The sequence below is a fragment of the Ursus arctos genome, unplaced genomic scaffold (genome assembly GCF_023065955.2).
Source record: "Ursus arctos isolate Adak ecotype North America unplaced genomic scaffold, UrsArc2.0 scaffold_9, whole genome shotgun sequence".
NCBI lineage: Eukaryota > Metazoa > Chordata > Mammalia > Carnivora > Ursidae > Ursus > Ursus arctos.
In genome coordinates this window covers 60,067,774-60,088,815 of record NW_026623111.1, presented here as the reverse complement: position 1 = coordinate 60,088,815, position 21,042 = coordinate 60,067,774, and the positions used below count along the sequence as shown (strand labels likewise).

At 37.4% G+C, this 21,042-nt stretch overlaps 1 protein-coding gene across 3 annotated transcripts in view; it reads right to left on the bottom strand.

Annotated features, from left to right (window-relative positions):
* Window positions 1-20,633, bottom strand: part of MRPL1 (mitochondrial ribosomal protein L1) — a 108,837-nt gene extending 88,204 nt beyond the window's left edge. For 2 of the 3 annotated variants that reach the window (XM_048211953.2, XM_026509904.4), the window contains exons 1-2: window positions 20,397-20,633; window positions 4,265-4,376 (exon numbers count right to left, since the gene is read on the bottom strand). In XM_048211953.2, coding sequence (XP_048067910.1) covers window positions 4,265-4,376; window positions 20,397-20,436 — 152 coding nt within the window. In that variant the 5' untranslated portion in view covers window positions 20,437-20,633. The remainder of the gene's footprint in view (window positions 1-4,264; window positions 4,377-20,396) is intronic. The other variant, XM_044388142.3, reaches the window with a different exon arrangement.
* Window positions 20,634-21,042: the final 409 nt, after the last annotated feature.

The window sequence follows — 21,042 nt, the reverse complement described above, 5'->3', positions numbered from 1 at the left end:
GCACAGTATCCTCTACCAGTAGAGTAAACCTGGGGAAGGGCCTGGATACTCTGGCAAAGACCAGCAGTAGATAAATACCACGGGGAGAAGGGACAGAAATACTGAGAAAACCCCATCCTGATGGTCCAGCCACACTGGGCCCACTTAAGATAAAGGCTGGTTTGGAAAATAGAATCCCTCCTGCATCCATCTCCAGACTAGCAAGCACTAATAAGCAACAGCAATCTACTCTAGAGAAGGAGCAATTGTATAAAGAGAGAACACCCCCCCCCCCACCGCCGCCTCTGGGGCACAGCTGCATGGGTAAGCAGAAAACAGAGCATAAAACAGGAACACTGAGAAAAAACGTCCACCAACCCAGCCCCCATCCTACACATAAGATAAAGAAATTTGAAGCTGGCGGTAACCATAGCAACAACAAAACCAAAACCTAGCTCAACTTCTTAGTGGACTGATTCAACACTGTGACAACAGGATTCCTGGGCATGAATACTAGGTACTTCAGTTTCAACTGTTCTACACAAGATGTTTGACAGTCAGTAAAAATTTCTGAGATACGTGAAGAAGAAAAAGAACCTATTATCAACAGAGAAACAGAACCAAAGTCAGAGATGACCAAAGTGGCCTTTTTTATCAGCATTTGTCACTGGCAAACCACGAGTATATGCACATACATGGACAAATGAAGAGATTCAAAATGACAAGAGAAAAGAGAGAAGCAAGCACAAGCCTCTCCATCCTGTCTTAGATCCTGATAAAAAAAAAAATTGCCATACAAAAACTATTTTTTAGTATATTATAAAGTCAGCATATTAAAAAATCAAAACCACAGGGGCGCCTGGGTGGCACAGTCAGTTAAGTATCCAACTCTTGATTTCAGCTCAGGTTGTGATCTAGAGTCATGAGATCAAGCCCCACATCAGGTTCTACAGCATGGAGTCTGCTTGGGATTCTCTTTCCTCTGTCCCTCTGCCCCCACCCCCCCAGCGTGCATGCATGCTTGGGCACTCTTTCAAATAAATAAATAAATAAATAAATAAATAATCTTTAAAAAATCACAACTAAAATTATAAATTCTATGATTCTCTCAACCTACTGAATAACTCTCATTGTCAGATATGAAAAAAATTGCTAAAAACTTTTCAGGTCTTTTTAAGTATGCGTATTTCTTATACTTTTTAGGTGAGTGAAATTGCTTTTAAAAGTTGCACTGGAATAGAACATGGGGAAGACATAAAATGAAAAATTTCTGCTGGATAAAAGAAACATTTAAAGATAAAATATTCTCAAAGTAATTAATATCCCTAATAAATATTTTCAAAAAGCAGGAAAAAAAACCAAATATTCCAACAGAAAAACAGGCAAAAGATATAAATAAGAAATACGATGAGGAAACATAAAGACTGATGCTACTCAGAGTTTTTAGGAATGCAGACACTCACTGCTGGATGGGGATGGGAATGTAAACTGGTACAACTAATATGCCTCCAACTTCTCAAAAACAAAAAAGAATCCAGATAATATGCACACTCAAAGGAAGGTAACATTTCTGCCACCTCCCTCTTCATCCTATACTCAAGCCATGGCCGACTGTATTTTGTCCATCATTCACTTTCATGCTTCTGCACTACTGAAATATGTTTCTTTCAATCCCCCTGCAAAATTCTTTTAGGACCCAGCTCAAGTACTTCTTGCGATACCCTCTTCCAGGTAGAATTAATTTACGTTTCATCTGTGATCCCATAGCACTTCTTCCATTTCTCTACCATAACAGTTAAAATATAAAATTATAGTGCAGATATGTGCTAATTTATTATATATAAAGAAGTCTTACTAATCAACCACAAAGAATTGGAATAGGACATGAACAAAAAATTCACAGTCATCAGTGCTCACTTCAGCAGTACATATACTAAAGCTGGAATAATACAGAGAGGAAAATTCAGTTAACAAAATATACATGGCTCTTAAACACATGAAAAGATATACAACCTCAATAATAACAAAAAATATAAATTAAAACTTGATGATACCATTTATTACCTATCAAATTGGAAAGTTCAAAAATTTTAACTATACTGTATATGGAGAAATAGACATTCTAATACAATTTACTGGTAAGGATATAAACTGACACTATCTCTATGAAGGCAAATTTAGTATTACCTACCAAAATTATAAATGCACATATCTTTTGATTCAAAAATTCTCTCTCTCAGAGTTTATACTACAAATACATTCATAATCTTTGACAAGATCTATGTACATGATTATTCTTTTATAATAGCAAATGATTAAAAAGATAAATGTGTACCATAGGGGGAAACAGGGAAATGGTTAAATAAATTACGGTATATTCACACAATGAAATATTATATGCATGTTCACTATAGCATTATTTACAACAGCCAAAACAGGGAAACAACCTAAGTGTCCATCAACGAATGAATGGATAAAGAAAATATGGTATAGATACATAATGAAGTATTATTCAGCCACAAAAAAAATGAAATCTTGCCACTTGAGACAATATGGATGACCTTAAAGGCATTATGCTAAGTGAAATAAGTCAGAGAATAACAAATGCCATATGATCTCACTTATACATGAAATATTAAAAAAAAAAAAAAAAACCCTCACAGACGCAGGGAATAGATTGGTGGTTACCAGAGGCAGGGGTGGGGGTGGGCGAAAGTGGTCAAAAGTACAAACTTCCAGTTATAAAATAAATAATCATGGGGATGTGACGTACAGCATGGTGACTATAGTTAATAATACTATATTGTCTACCCGAAAGCTACTAAGAGAGTAAGTCTTCTAAAGTTCTCATCACAAGAAAATAAACTGTAGCTCTGTATAGTGACAGATATTAACCAGACTTACTGTGGTGAGCATTTCCCAAAACATACAAATACTGAATCATTATGTTGTACACCTGACACTAATATATTTCAGTTATATCGCAATCAAAAAAAAATAACTAGACAGCTCCATCTGAAACAATCTCCAAGTTATATTGTTAAGTTTTAACTTAAGTTAAAACTTAACAATATAATAAGAAGCAAGATGGAGAACAGGGTATACAGTTAAATAAGAAATAACAATTCTGACACTAAATATGTGGATTATTTCCCCCATACCAACTAACTATCTGACACAAGCCGGGTATCCAACAATTGAAGACAGTTCTGATACTACCTACCTGGATTTAGCATCAGATCCCACAAGTTAAGGACACAGTTCCATAAGACTGCCCCCACTTCAGATGCCAATCGCATTTCAAGGCCTCTGGCTATTTCTGGCCAACTGGCTATAAATCAAAGGGTCACATGACCCCCTCCACAGACTTCATAATTTGCCAGAATAGCTCACAGAACTCAGAGAAACACTTATATAACATTTATCAGTTTATTATATAATAAAATATATGATAAAGGATACAGATGAATAGGTACATAGGGCAAGGTCCAGAAGTCTGGAGTACAAGAGTGTCTGTCCCCGTTGGGTCTGGGTGCACCACCCTTTGGGCATATGTATATGTTCACCAATCCAGAAACTTTCAGAACCTCACAGTACAGGGATTTTTATGGGGGCATGATCAATTATGAATTCAATCTCTAGCTCCTCTCACCCTTCTGGATGACAGGTGGGGCTGAAAACTTCTAATCATGGTTTGGTCGTTCTGGTGACCAGCCTCCATCTAGGAGCCCACCAAGAGTGCCTTATTGGAACAAAAGATGCTCCTATCACCCAGAAAATTACAAGGGTTTTAGGAGCTCTGTATCAGGAACTGGGTCAAAGACCAAATATTAGAATAATAGATGCTCCTAGTATCCCTATCACTCAGAAGATTACAGAAGTTTAGGAGCTCTGTATCAGGAACTGGAGGCAGAGACGAATATAAATATTTCTTATTATGTCACAAGTCATAACTCCAACACTTACTACCTCTGTGAACCTAGGCAAGTTACATCATCTTTCAATGCCATGCTTTTCAACTCAAAAAAGAACATAATAACAACAGCTTCCACATAAAGTAGCTGTGGAGACTAAATCAGATCAGTCATTGAATGTCAGTGTTCAATAAATGTTAAGCATTACTATAATAAGTCATATTTTCCTTTACAACTATAAAAGGTCAAAAAAGCAGAGACGATAAACTTCACAACTGTATGTCTCTGTACATCTTTATGGGACAAAGCATAATGTTCTTTAATCAAAACTTTAAATGAAAGCAAACAAAATTAATAAAAAAAATACTTACTTTGTAGCAGCAGCAAAATGTCTGCTGGGCACGTGAACACATACAGAGCAAGGATAAAGAGGTGTCTGATAAGCCATCTTGGAAAGACTATGCTTTTGATGATGTATCAAGACTTGAGAGAAAAAAACATGTAAAATATTAATATTAACCATTACATCCATCAATTTTACATTCTTAATCAATGTTGTCCAAAATAAAAATAGTCAATTTTTTATGAGTCTCAACCATTCTTTAAAAAGCATAATAGTAGGGGTGCCTGGGTGGCCCAGTCAGTTAAGCGTCCAACTCTTGATTTCAGTTCAGGTCGTGATCTCAGGGTCGCAGGATCAAGTCCAGCGTTGGGCTCTGTGCTCAGCGTGGAGTCTGCTTGGGATACTCTTTCCCCCTACCTCTACCCCTCCCACTTGTGCTCTTTCACAAATAAATAAATAAATCTTAAAAACAAAAAAGTTTAAGAGCAGAAACTGCAATTCTTGAAACTAAAGCCAATTAAACATCTAACTGAATTATTCTGTCTTCATTTATTTTTTTTTAATTTTATGTTTAAGTAATATCTACACCCAACATGGGGCTCGAACTTACAACCCCAAGATCAAAAGTCACATGCTCTACCAACTGAGCCTGTCAGGCACCCCTGTCTTCACTTATTTTTAACTTAATCCAATTCAGGTTCAACAGAGTATGTTAGCTCTACTGTTATGGAATATGTATACATATCCTGAATTTCTTTTTAATAATTTAAATTTTAGGGGTGCCTGGGTGGCTCAGTCATTAAGCATCTGCCTTTTAGCTCAGGTCATGATCCCAGAGTCCTGGGATAGAGTCCTGCATCGGGCTCCCTTGCTCAGCGGGAAGCCTGCTTCTCCCTCTCCCACTCCCCCTGCTTGTGTTCCCTCTCTTGCTGTCTCTCTATCAAACAAATAAAATCTAAAAAAAAAAAAAATTATAATTTAAATTTATTCTTTACTTACATATATAAACATATACATTCACAGAGTTGCCTAAGGTACTTCTGAAGAATAACAGCAAAGTGGAGGGAATTGCCTTACCAGATATAAACTTGTTATGAAGCTATGGTAATTAAGACATTTGGCTATTGGCACAAATATAGAAAGACAAACTAATAAAACAAAAACAGCCCAGCAACAAACCCATACACATATGGATATCTGAAATATGACAAATGTTACTACATTTGTGTGAATAATTCAATTAAGTGGTGTTAAGGAAAGGGATTATCCATAGGGAAAAGAGTATATTTAAATCCCTATCTCACACCACACACACACACACTCAAACATCAAATCTAGGTGGACTAAGGATTTACATTTGAATGGTACAACTAAAGGCTTTTAGAATACAGGAAAATATCTTTTTGACTGTTTGGGAGGGAACAATTTCACAAACAAAATCCAAAAGCACTAGCCAAAAAGTGACTTATTAGTGTTAAGTACTTCTGTTTATTAAAGAAAGTGAAAGACGAGCCAAAAACCGGGAGAACAGAATAGCAACCTATATAACAAAGGATTAATATCCAGAATATGCAAGATCAAACCAATTAAAAACAAAAGAGATGAACAAGCTTCTAATTTAAAAGGAAACATAAATGATACATGAATGATGGGAAAATGCAAAATCTCATTAGTAATCAGGTAAATATTAATTTAAACCACAATAAAATATCATTCCACAGTGCTATTTAAAGAGTGGTCAGTTGGCCCATAAATTAAAACTACACCAGCATGTAAATCAACCACATCACTAAGTGTATTATTTACTGCAGCTGAAAATATTTTTTTTCACAAGACTTCCTCAGTAAAGCAAGCAGTGCTTTGACTAAATTGTGGACAGGTAACAGTTTCTAGATGCAAGCACTTAAGTAGCAATGTTTTACATACGTCAGATTGGCAACTTTTTAAAAAAAGTCTGGGATTGCTGAAAATGTTAAGTAAGGGTAAATTTTACACATCGTAGATAAGAGTATGAATTGGAATACCACTTTGGAAAACAATATGGCATAATTCAATGAGCTGGGCATATACATATCAATGATGCAGTAATTCCACTTCTGGGAATATGCCCTAGAGGAACTCCTGCACATGTGTACTAAGAAACATACACAAAAATAACAACATCATAACATCAGGAGACTTCTGGGAAGATGGCAAAGTAAGAGGACCATAAGCTCACCTCATCCCAGGGACACAACTAGACAACAGCCAATTCAGTATAAATAACCCAGAAAATGACCCAAAGGCTGGCAGAACATATTCTCCACAACTAAATGTAGAGGAGAGGCCACTTCGAAGAAGGTAAGAAGGACAGAGATGTGGCTGGGAGGTAAATGGACTTGCAGGACTGTCCACAGGAGGGAGGGACACCATGGGCTCGAGAGGAGAGAGAAAGAGAACCTCACACCACGGAGCTCACACAGGGAAGACCAATCCCCACAACATTTGGCTTTGAAAACCAGAGGAGCTGAATTTTAGGAGTTCTTAACAATCAGTAAGATTTACCATCTGGAACTTTAAAAATCAGCAGACAGGAGGGAGAAAGACAGGAGGGAGCCAGGAGGGCAAGAGAAACTGAGTCCCCACCCTTAAAGAGACAGCAAAACAAACAGCCCCCATGGAGATACAGCACAAAAGCAGCAGTTTGAAAAATGCTTGCAGTGACAAGAAGGAGACTTGTTTATACAAATCTCAGAGCATGTGCTGGAGAGGCAGGGATCTTTGGGAGACTTCTCCAGGAACAAAATTACCGTCAGGCACCATTCTCATGACTCACCCCCAGCATAAACACACCAACACATCTGGTAACCAGTGCAGCACCAATACTTGGTAACTAACTTGCTAACAGTGCACCCCCCCCCCCCATTCTCCAGCTGACATGCCCCCTCCAGCCAGGCCTCTGATCCAGGTCTTCCAGAAGAAACCCATGTAAACCTTGCTAACACCATGCATCCCAACCCAGAGCACTTCTGCAGATCTGCCCCCTCCAACACAACCTGCCTCACTCTCCAGTGCTGGAGGTCCAGTCCTGTCAATCTGGACCTTGCTGGCACCAAGCACCCTGCCCCCACATTCACCTGCAGTTCGGTGCTACTGCATCTCTGGCAAATGCCTGGTCTGACTTAACTAAAGCCCAAGGTGTCCCCAGACTGGACCACTAACAACACAGGGACCAAACCTTGCCCACAACAGGCAAAGGGAGCCATTGCAGATGACTGGACTGAAGGCAAACATGGCTCAGCCACAATCACAGGGCACATGCAACACTCAGAGGAGACATCCTGAAGGGACAGGTTCTGATGAACAGGGGACATTGCACTGCAGCACACTACAGGACCTATTCTTCATAAGGCCACTACATTCAAGAGCAGAAGACATAGCTGACTTTTCTAACAAAGAGAAACGACATAGAGAGTTAGACAAAATGAGGAAACAGATCAATATGTCCCAAATGAAAGTACAGGACAAAATCACAAGAGACCTAAATGAAATGGAGATAAATAATACACCTGATAGAGAATGTAAAGTAACGATCATAAAGATAACTCACTGGACTTAAGAAAAAGAAGAGAATCTTAGTAAGGCCCTTAACAAATGGGTGGAAAGCATAAAATAATGATGAAGAACTCAATAACTGAAATTAAAAATACACTAGGTAGAATAAACAGTAGTGACCTGGAGGGCAGAATAATAGAAAGCAGTCAAGCTAAACAAGAGAAAGAAAAAGTAATAATAAATATGAAAATAGACTTAGGAAACTCAGTAACACCATCAAGCATAATGACATTTGCATTACAGGGATCCCAGAAGAAGAAGAAAAAGAAAAGGGAGCAGAAAATTTACTTGAAGAAATAATAGCTGAAAATTTCTAAATCTGGGAAAAAAAACAGAAATCCAGATACAGGATGTACAGAGATCCCCCATCAAAATCAAACTAAGGCAGTCCACACCAAAACATATACCAATTATAGTGACAAAAAGTAGTTATTAACAAAGAATTTTAAAAGCAGCAACAGAAGAGTTACATATAAGGGAAAGCTTTCAGCACAAACTTTGCAGCACAAACTTTTCAGCGCAAGATTTGCAGGTCAGAAGGGAGTGGGATGATATACTCAAAGTGCTGAAAGAAAAAAGCCTGCAGCCAAGAATACAGTATCCAGCAAAGCAATCATTCAAAATAGAGGAAGAGAGTTTCCCAGACAAACAAAAGTTAAAGGAAGTTATGACCAGTAAACCAGCACAACAGGAATGTTAAAGGGGACTCTTTGAGTGAAAGGGAAAGACCATAAGTGGGAGTATGAAAAGTAGGAAACACAAAAGCTGTAAAAATAAGTATATCTATAAAAATCAGTCAAGGGATTCACAAAAATAAAAAGATGTAAAGTATGACACCACATACCTATAACATGGGGAGGAGAGGAGTAAAGAATGGATTCAAACTTAAACAACCATCAACTTAATTTAGACTGCTATATGCATAAGATGTCATATACAAACCCAATAGTAACCAAATCAAAAACCAGTAATAGCTATGCAAAAACAAAAAGAAAAAGGAATCCAAGTATATCACTGCAGAAAGCCAACAAACCATGACTGAAGAGAGGAAGAGAAGAAAAATACAGAGAACTCCAAAAACAACCATAAAATAAGTAACAAAACAGCAATAAGTACATACCTATCAATAATTACTTTGAATAAATGGACTATACGCTCCAGTCAAAAAACACAGAGTGAAAAAATGGATAAAAAAGCAACACCCATCTATATGCTGCCTATAAGAGACTCATTTCAGACCTAAAGACACATGCAGATTGAGGTGCCTGGCTGGCTCAGTCAGTAAAGCACGAAACTCTTGATCTGGGGTAGAGTTTACTTTAAAAAGAAAAAAAAAGAGACACATGCAAATTGAAAATGAAAGGATGGAAAAGCATTTATCATGCAAATGGAAGTGAAAAGCAAGCCATGGTAGCAATACTTATAATGGACAAAATAGACTTTAAAACAAAGACTGTAACAAGAGAAAAAAAAAAAGGACACTATATAATCATAAAGGGAAAAACAAAACAAGAAGATATAGTGATTGTAAATATTTATGCACCCAACATGGGAGGACTCAATATACAAAGCAGCTAATAATAAACATAAAGGGAGTAATCAATAGTAATACAATAATAGTAGGAGACTTTGAAACCCCACTTATATCAATGGATAGATCATCCAAACAGAAAATCAAAAAGGAAACAGCAGTTTTGAATGACACACTGGACAAGATGTATCTAACAGATATATTCAGAACAGAACAAAAGGCTACATATTCTTCTCAACTGCACATGGAACATTCTACAGAATAGATCACATATTAGGTCACAAAACAAGTCTCAACAAATTCAAGAGGATCAGAGTCATCCCATGCATCTTTTCCTATCAAAACACTATGAAACTGGAAATCAAACACAAGAAAAAATCTGGGAAAAACACAAATATATGAAGGTTAAATAACATGCTACTAAACAATGAATGGGTCACCAAGAAATCAAAGAGGAAATTAAAAAATACATGCAAATGAAAATGAAAACAGAGTGGTCAAAATCTCTGGGAGCCAGCAAAAGCTATTCTAAGAGGAAAGTACATAGCAATACAGGCCTATGTCAAGAAGCAAGAAAAATCTCAAATAAACAACCTAACCTTACACCTAAAGGAGCTAGAAAAAGAACAAACAAAACTCCAAACCAGTAGAAGGAAGGAAATAACAAAAATTAGAGCAGAAATAAATGAAACTAAAAACAAACAATAGAACAGATCAATGAAACCAGGAACTAGTTCTTTGAAAAGAGCAATGAAATTGATAAACCTTGAGCCAGACTCAACGAGAGAGAGAGAGAGAGAGAGAGAGAGAGGCAGAGAGGCAGAGACTCAAATAAACAAAATCAGAAATGGAAGAGGAGAAATAACAACTGACACCACAGAAATACAAAGCATTATAAGAGAATATTATGAAAAATTATATGCCAACAAATTGGACAACCTGGAAGAAATAGGTAAATTCCTAGAAACACATAATCTACCAAAACTGCAGAAAGAAACAGAAAATGAATGGATCGATTACTAACAACGAAGGTGAATCAGTAACCAAAAGTCCAACCAACAAAAAAAAAATCCAGGACCAGATGGCTTCAGAGAAAAATTCTACCAAACATTTAAAGAACCGTTACCTATTCTTCTCAAACTATTTCAAAAAATATAAAAGAAAGTAATGCTTCCAAATTCATTTTATGAGGCCAGCATTACCCTGATGCTGAAAGAAGATACTACAAAGAAAAAGAACTAAAGGTCAGTATCTCTGAACATAGATGCAAAAATCACCAACAAAATATTAGTAAACTGAATCCAAGAATACATTAAAAAACTCATCTACCACAATTAAGTGGGATTTATTCCTGTGATGAAAGGGTGGTTCGATATTCAATCAATGTGATACATCACATCAATAAGAAAGAACAAAAAAACACAGTATCATTTCAATAAATGCAGAAAAAGGATTTGACAAAGCACAACATCATTCAAGATAAAAACCCCCAACAAAGTAGGTTTAGAAGGAACATGCCTCAACATAATAAATGCCATATATGAAAAATCCACAGCTAACATCATTCTCAGTGAGGAAAACCAGAGCTTTTCTGCTAAGATCAGGAACAAGACAAAGATGTTCACTCTCATGACTTTTATTCAACATAGTACTAGAAGTCCTGGCCACAGAAATCAGACAACAATAAGAAATAAAAGGATCCAAATCAGTAAAGAAGAAGTCATACTTTCATTATTTGCAGATAACATGATACTATATAAAGCAAACAGGAAAGGCTCCACTAAAAAAACTACTATAACTGATAAATGAATTCAGTAAGGTTGCAGGACACAAAATCAATACACAGAAATCCACAGCATTTCTTTACACTAATAATGACATAGCACAAAGAGAAATTAAGAAAACAATCCCATTTACAACTGCACCAAAAATAATTAAATATGAAGGAATAAACTTAACATAGGAGGTGAAAAACATGTACTCAGAAAACTATAAAACACTGAAGAAAGAAAATTGAAGATGACACAAAGGAAAGATATTCCATGCTTATGGGTTGGGAGAACAAATATTGTTAAAATGTCCATACTACCCAAAGCAATCTACAGATTTAATGCAATCCCTCTCAAAATATCAACAGCATTTTTCACATAACTAGAACAAATAATCCTAAAATTTGTATGGAACCACAAAAGACCTTGAATAGCCAAAGCAATCTTGAAAAAGAAAAACAAAATTGGAGGTATTACAATCCCAGATTTCAAGATATGCTACAAATCTGCAGTAATCAAAACAGTATGGTACTGGCACGAAAACAGACACATAGATCAATGGAACAGAATAGAAAGCCCAGAAATAAACCCATAATTATATGATCAATTAATCTTTGACAAAGGAGGCAAGAATATGCAATGGGGGGCACCTGGGCAGCTCAGTCAGTTAAGCATCTGCCTTCGGCTCAGGTCATGATCCCAGGGTCCTGGGATCGAGCCCCATATTGGGCTCCCAGCTTGGTGGGGAACCTGCTTTTCACTCTCTCTTTGCCAATCCCTGCCCCCCACTCGTGTGTGTGCATGCGCACATACTCTCTCTCACTCTGCACTCTCTCTGAAATAAAATCTTTAGAAAAAAGAAAAAAGAATATGCAATGGGAAAACGACAATGTCTTCAACAAATGGTGCAGCGAAAACTGGATAGCTACATGCAAAAGAATGAAACTGGACCACTATCTTACGTCACCATACATACAAAAAAATTCAGAATAGATTAAAAACCTAAATGTGAGGGGTGTCTGGGTGGCTCAGTCGGTTTAATGTTCAACTCTTGGTTTCAGCTAAGATCATGATCTCATGGTCGTGGAATCAAGCCCCGCATCAGGCTCCACGCTCAGAGGGGAGCCTGCTTGACTTTCTTTCTCTCCTCTCCTCCTCCCACTGCCTCTCCTGTTGCTCACACACTCTTATCTAAAATAAATAAACCTTAAAAAAAAAAACATAAAACAAAAAACCACTAAATGTGAGACCAGAAACCATAAAAATCTTAGTAGAGAGAACAGGCAGTGGTTTCTCTGACATCAGCTATAGCAACATTTTTCTAGATATATCTCCTGAGGCAAGGGAAACACAAGCAAAAAAACTATTGACACTACATCAAAATAAAAAGCTTCTGCACAGCAAAAGAAATACCTAAACTAAAAGATGACCTACAAAATGGGAGAAGATATTTTCAAATGGCATAGCCAATAAAGAGTTATATCCAAAACATATAAAGAATTTTAAAAAACCCACAATAATAATTCAATTAAAAAATGGGTAGTAGACATAACCAGACATTTCTCCAAAACAGACATAAAACAGACACATGAAAAGATGCTCAAAATCACTCATCATCAGGGAAATGCAAATCGCAACCATAATGAGATAGCACCTCACACCTGCCAGAATCGCTAAAATCAACAACACAAGAAAGAAGTGTTGGCAAGGATACAAAGACAAAGGAAACTTCAAGCACTACTGGTGAATGTAAACTGGTGTAGCCACTGTGAAGACTGTGTGGAGATTCCTCAAAAAATTAAAAATAGAAAAAAAAATTAAAAATAGAATTATCATATGATCCACTAATTCCACTACCGGGAATTTACCCAAAGAATATGAAAACACTAATTTGAAAAGATATATGTACCCCTATGTTGACTGCAGCATTATTTACAAGAGCCAAATTTTGGGAATAGCCCAAGTGTCCATCAATCAGTCAATGGATAAAAAAGATGTGGGGTTTGTGTATGTGCGTGTGTGCATGTGTACACATACAATGAAATATTACTCAGCCATAAAAAAGAATGAAATCTTGACATATGCAACAACATGGATGGATTTAAAAATTATAATGGCAAATAACATATGATTTCACCCAATGTGGAATTTAAGAAACAAAACAAATGAACAAAGAAAAAAAGAGACAAACCAGAAAAAAAGAAAAAAAAAAAAAAACCAGACTCTTAACTATACAGAACGAACAAATAGTTACCAGAGGGGAGGTAGATGGGGGGATGGATGAAATAGGTGAAGGGGATTAAGAGTGCACTTATCACGATGAGCACTGAGCAATATACAGAATTGCTGGATCACTAAATTGTATACCTGAAACATTTATATAACACTGTATGTCAACTATACTGGAATTAAATCATCATCACCATCATCATAACATCTTTGTAAATGGCAAAACTACAGAAGAGAACCCAAACATTTATCTACAGTAGGATGGATAAATAAATTGTGGTATATTCCTATAAAGGAAAGCTAGAGAGGTGTAAAAATGACTAAACTATGTATTATATGGATGAATTTCACAAACATAATTTTGAGCAAAAAAAGTAAGTAGCAGAAGAATTCATTTAGTATTACTTAAAGTTCAAAAACATACATAACTAATCAATACTGTATTTATGGATATATATATACTATTTGTATGTATGTGTGTGCATTAAAACTATACAGAAAAACAAGGGAAGGATAAAACAGAAATTCAGAGAAAGTACTTACTACTGGGGAAGAAGCAGATGAAAGAAAAAGACACTTGGGCATTTAAAGAATCAATAATGCTCTATTTCTTTAAGATTAATAGTGAGTATTCAGAATTTTACATTTTTCTTTATATAGGTTATATTCTTTTGCATGCAGAAATATGAGGAAAATCTCCTTATTTAAGAACCACAAAAAAAAACCCCACAAAAAGTCTTTGGGAGGCCTGAGTGGCTCAGTTGGTTAAGCGTCACCTTTGGCTCAGGTCCCGATCCCAGGCTCCTGGGATCAAGTTCCTCATCGGGCTCCTTGCTCCCCGGGGAGCCTGCTTCTCCCTCTGCCTGCCACTCCCCTGCTTGTGTGCGCACTCTTTCTCTCTGACAAATAAATAAATAAAATCTTCAAAACTAAAGTCTTCCTCTCATCACTAGCCCCCAGCATTCCCCCGTCCCATGTTAGCAATTTCTTGTGCCTCTTTGTGGACATATTATTTCCCTCCTCTCCAATAAAATGGTAATACATTCTACTCACTATTCTATACACTTCACTTTCTCATTTAAAGGTAGTTAAGAGTCTATTTTCACACACACACACACACATAGATATAAATACATTTATGTGAGATATACATACATAATCTCACATAGGCCTTTCATAAAAGTGTGTGTACGTGTATATGTTACAGTGATAATTTCCTATCAGTTCATAAAGACTTTATCTTCTTATAGCTGCAAAGCACTCCACTATATGGTTGTATAATTTACTTAATCAGTAACCAACCATTAGGTCATTTATAATATTTTGCTATTATAAACAGTGCTGTGTTAAATAACTTGATGTAAACATCATTTTGTACACAGACAAATACATTTATGGAATAAATTTCAAGTAAATTTGCTGAGTCAAAGGATATGAACGTTTGTAATTTTGATAAATACTGCTCTCCATAATGATAGCACCATATACATTTCTCCCAGCAATGGAAAGGTTGCTTATTTCCACACACTTATGCCAACATAGTGTGTTACCAAACATTTTGGTCTTTGCCAATCTAGTAAATGAAAGATGGTATGAAGAGTTGTCTTAATTTGTATTTTTCTTATACATTAGAGTAAGTTTCCATATTTTTGGCCTTCTATATTGTCTTTTCTGTTGAACAAACTTCAACTCAATTTTTTTAAGTTAGTACTCTAGAACAAGATTTTCATATAAAATGACTTAAAATCTAATCTTAAAATCCATTCATTATATAAAACCATGCAACAACCAATAATATGGGAATTATAATACTTGTCTACACATCAAGTGAATTCATTTCATTAGTTAATTTCCAAGTGCATAGCACTGTACATGCAGAATAGGTACAAATTCCTTACTGAGGTCTACAAGGCTTTCTGTGAGCTGGCCCCTGCCTATCCTCAATAGCATTCTTCTACTTGTTTACCATGATCCTACTTTCTAACCCTTGAATCCCTCAAGTTAATTGCTGTGTTTGTCCCATTGCATTTAATGTTCCATTTGACTGGGATACACCATCTTCATATATTACCTTAGCCTACTCCTTATCATCAGTTCAAATGCCATCAAAGTCACATGCCTAACAACTTAAGTTCATCCCTCATCTTTCAAGAAAAAGTTGAAGTACAAGATAATCACCAAAACTGAATTCTATGAACATACAGGAATAACATTTGGGGCAGTGTAAGACACCTGTTTAATGTTGGGAATTCTGTGTGGTACAATAGCCACAAGGGGTTTTAAAGGCTAAGGAAGAAGAGGGAACTAGACTAAGATATCTAGTTCCTGCCCTCAAAAATCTCAAATTTAGTGGGCTATGCTCGTATGCAACAATTTAAGAGGAGATCCTCCACATTTCAAAGAAGCCAGCTACCTTCAAAATATCACACATGGTAAATGAAGGAACAGCAATTATCCATTCAAGGTTTGGCAAACACTTCCAAACAATAAACAATAATTCTAATTGTACTAAACAAGAACCCAACAACCTTGGTAAGGTCCTCAAAATAATAATCTTCTTGAATACATCAAATGCAACCTACTATAAAGCAATCAACCACTACTATTTAAAATCCCAAGTCATGACAACCAGAAATTAAACTTTTCAACAGAAATCTATGAAACTGTGACAGACTAATAAAAACTAAATCACAAAAATACCACTATAGCTGACCCTTGAACACGGGTTTAAACTGCGTGGGTCCACTCATACAGAGTTTTTTCAATAAATACAGTACAGTACTAAGTGTATTTTCTCTGCCTTATGATTTTCTCAATAACATTTTTCTCTACTTTATTGTAAGAATACAGAACATAACACATATAGCACACAAAATATGTGTTAATCGACTGTTATCAGTAAGGCTTCCAGTCAACATTAGGCTATTAGTTAGTTATGTTTTTGAGGAGTCAAAAATTATGGGGGGGGGGAGTGGGGAGGGTGGGTGTGTGACAGTTATCATGGTCTGTCCCTGTTTCCCTGGCTGGGGGTAGACTCAATAAAGAAAGAAACTCAAAAAAATATATGCAGATTTTCAACTGCATGGGATTGGGGGGGGGGCATCCCTAATCCCTACATTGTTCAAGGGTTAACTATATTTAAATAGCACTGTAAAACCATAATATCTGTATTTTCAATCCCTCTAAGGTCATTTCGTCTATCTGTTATTATTACACTTATTTAACACATTTCTTCTCCCTTCACTCTTAGCAGATAACCTCACTTGCTACTTCAGAGGAAACAGAATTATCTCAACGACTTAGGAGCCTACCTGAATCTGTACTCGTTCTCAAAAGTCTCTCTCACCCCCATCTCCAATCCCACCCCTTGGCAGTGAGATGGAAATTACTCCATCTCCTTTCCTAGCTTATTCTTATGGCTGATACTGAAAGCTTAGAGTTCTATAATCCTCAATTTCCCTACGAGGTCTTATCCATCTAGTCTTTGCCTTCCCACTGCACCCATCATAGTCCAGGCCACCATCATCTACCACATGGATTACTGCAACAAATTCCAAACTATTCAATCTTCCACTCTTGGTCTCCTCCATTTCTTTTCTACATACTAGTAGGAGGGATCATTTAAAAATGAAAATATCATCGCATCCCTAAAACACCTGGATGGCTTCATCTTGCTCTTTGAATAGAGTAAATTCCTAACAAGGTCCTCCATGAGCTACTCCTAACCTATAGTGAGCTGCATCTAACACTACCCTCTCTCATGCTTGCCGTACTTCAAATAATACACTGGTCTCCTTTCAGTTTCTTTTTTTTTCTTTAAGATTTTATTTATTTATTTCAGACAGACAGACAGACAGAGAGAGCGCGAGCACACGAGCTGGGGGGAGGAGCAGAGGGAGAAGCAGGCTCCCAGCTGAGCAGAGAGATCAATGCAGGCTCGGTCCTGGGATCACGACCTGAGCCGAAGGCAGACGCTTCACGGACTGAGGCATAAAGGTGTTCCCACCTTTCCGTTTCTTAAACACATTGTGTTTCTTAACCACTTTGGTATTTCAAATATAATCTCCCTGCCATCCATAATATTCTCCCCTGCCACGTCCCACTCCCCCTTCCATAGCTAATTCCTAATTAGCTAGTGATCTTTCAGGGACTCTGTTAAACTACTTCTTCAGAAAAGTTTTCCCTGAAGACTCAGAATAGACTAGGTCTCTGACACTCTTACAGCACCTTGTACTTTTCCCTCACATCACTTAGAACAACTGTAATTAAAGAAAATAATCAACCAGTTCATGCCTGCTCCTCATAAATAATAAGCATCACGGGGAGGGAATGTGTATAGCTTATTCACCATGGTTGAATGGAGGAAGGAAATATGAACAAATGAAAGCAAAAACTGGATTCAAATTACTTTAAATATTATTTGTTACAACACATGGAAGAGGGGTGGCACCACGTTGAAGATCCATTGATTTATTCATTATTCAGCACACTATGCCAAAAAAACATGTGCTAGCACCACTTTAAACATTTAGTGAACAAAACTGACAAAGATCCCTGTCCTCGTGGAGCTTACATCCTAGTGGGAGAGACAACGCTAATAAACACAAAATGGTAGTGATGGAGGGGACCCAGTGGGTAAAATGGAGAGTCAAGGGGAAAGTGGGTTGTAATTTTAAGTAAGATGGTTAAGGTAGACTTCATCAAAAAGGTGACACCTAAGCAAAGCCTTGAAGGAAATGAGAAAATAAGTCACACAAATATCTAGAAAAAGTGTTCAAGACTCACCCTAACTGGGAGAAAAAGTCTTCCAAGGCATAAATGTTCTTGGTGTTGATTAGGGAACAAGGAAGCCAGTGTGGCTAGAGCACACAGAATGAGGGGGAGGGTAGCTGGAGAAGAAGTTAGAGAAGTAAACTGGGTAAGGGGAGGCGGGAACAAGGTAGGCACAAGACGATGTGAAGACCCCAGGCCAGTGCTGTCCAATGGAAGTAGAATGTAAATTACATGTATAATTTTAAATTTTCTAATAGCCACATTAAAAAGGTAAAAAAGAAACCAGTGAAATTAATTAATAAAGATTAACATATTTTATTACAGCTAATACCCCAAAATATTATCATTTCAACAGTTAACCAATATAAAAAATTCAGGTATTTTATTTCGGGTATTAAGTCCTCAAAATCTAATGTGTATTTGACACACTCAATTCAGATTAACCACATCTGAAGTGCTCAATAGTGGATAACAATAAAGACAGCACAACTGTAGGCCATTCTAAGGACTAAGAAAAATGGGGAGGCCCTGCAGAGTTTCAAGCATAAGAGTAACAAGACTTAGGTTCTTAAAGGACCGATTTCATTACTTGTTGAGAATGTAGTGAAATTCAGGTAAGGAATGGTAATGACATGCAAGGTAGTTGCAGTAGTGTAGTGAGAAGTTAGATTTTGGATTTATTTCAAGGGTAAAACCAATGGGATTTGTCAAGTATTTAATGTAAAGTGTGGGGAAAAAGAGGGGGAGTTGAGGATGTTCTGAGGTTTTGGCCCAAACAATTCAAAGGATGAAGTTACCATCAAATGAGATGAGGAAGACTGCAGGTTATGATGAGTCTGATTTTAGACAAGTGTTAACTGCTAATGAGATACACAAGTGGAGATCTAGAATTGGCAGATGAGTTTAAGAAGCTTTAAAATTCAAAAGAGGTCCCAACTGTAGATATAAATTTGAGAGCCATTACGATATAGAAAATAGTCAAAGCCATGAGACTTGGATGAAATCACCAGAGTGAATTTATAGACATGAAGATGAAAGACAAGATCCTGGCTCCTGAGACATTCCAAGGTAAGAGATTGGGGAGAGGAGGAGGAACCAGCAAAGTAATGTGAGAAATGACAGGTGAGATAAAAAGAAAATCAAGAGTGAGGAATTCTAGAAGCCGAGAGAAGAAAACGTGGCAAGGAGAGAATGATAATCTTCAGTTCTCTTTTTGGTTTATTTGATTTATCTAAAATAATGTTATTTCTGTCACACATGAAGAAAATACTGTAAGTCTCTTCAGTAAAGATATACTTTTTGGTTTGCTCGCTTAGTAGTTATCAGGTCTGCTGTGATCTCTTGCCACCACTCTTTTAAACAACTACCCCAAAAACAGAATCCTGTCTTGACACTAAACGTTCCTATAAGAACCTCAAAGAGAAAACTAGTATGTAGTTTAAAATTAAAAAAAAAAAAAAATCACTGGCCTAGGAGTGAAGCTTCAGTCCCCCCCCCCCCCCGGCCGCCACTTACTAGTTATATGCTCATTACCACATACTTTAACAGGATCAGTTTATTCCCCTGCAAAATGGGAGTGATGCTGGCTGCTGCTTCCACCTAAAGAGCTATCTTAATTAAATAACAATATCAGTGTTTCAAAAACACAGAACAAAAATTAAAAAGCACTGTAAAAAAACAAAAACCATAAAACAGCATTGTACCAAAAAAGGGCTTCCTCCTAGACAATAAATTGGAGTTTACTAACTGCTGAAAGAGCTGCTACCAAGAAGTACTACACAATTAGTCTCCAAATGATAAATGTTGATGCAAATTAAACAACGTCTGGACGTTTAAGAATTAGAATTGCCTGCAACGATGTACTCCCAAAGCACCAACAAGAATTCTGTAAAGCGTTGAAGTTTATAGACGTAGATCACTTAAATATACCACCTTTTCCACACCAGAACTCACTTGGCTTGTCACACTCTCCCGCGCAGCCCACACCCCCAGTATTGGAGACAGAACCGCGTCTTCACCTTCGTCCCTACCTGTGGCTGGAGGACTGGCGGTCCACATCCCCCTCCCACTCTACCCCTAGGAAAGACAGCTCCAGAAAGGAGTGAAGCATTTGATAAGGTCGCTTTTAAGCGACCTGAAGAACGTAGAGCCCTGAGCTTTTCGAGCACCCAATGCAGACCCGTGCCTAGGAGAATCCAGCATACAACGGGAGACTCCATACCAGAGCTATTTTCCCCTCAAGCCCAAAAAACTCCTTGCTTTACCTCTACCGAGGCATCTTACGGCGGCCGCCATGCTGACCATTCCGGATTGTGTTGACGAAATTGGTCCTACGCTTCAACTTAGAACAAATTTAAAAAGGGTTCCGCTCCGGAATTGGCAGAGGGGGAAGGGTTAGAAAGAGCAAGAGGAAAAGGGGCGGGAACCAAAATAGGCTTTCAAGCCGGCTGGGAACCGCGAACGAGGCGGGTGCCCCGTGGCGGTGTTACAGTCAGTCTTCCGTGCTAGTCTCCCGTGCTAGGACCCTGTGTTTCGTGGTTCCGGTACGGCAGTTTAAACTAACTTCAGAGAAATCTGCGCTTCGTGGAATAGACGGTCCTGTTGGTGTTGCCCTGTTTTATTTCCTTTTTGAGTCTTCGTATGTACTCAGGACGATAATTTTAATATATTGAGAGAGTATCCAGGGAAGCATGAAAAACAAAATCTGAAGAATCTCACCAGCTTCCATCGCCCCATTTCCAGCCTTGCAAAAACTTTAAAATCCCCAAACTTTCCACTACCACCCAACGCGGGTGCCCCACTCACTAACAAACTTTCTTTTCATCTCAACGCGAGATCAGCGTGGTTTTAAGCTCATCGTAATATTAATCAGCTCTACATTTTCCCTCTACTGGCAAGCTAGGCCATTAG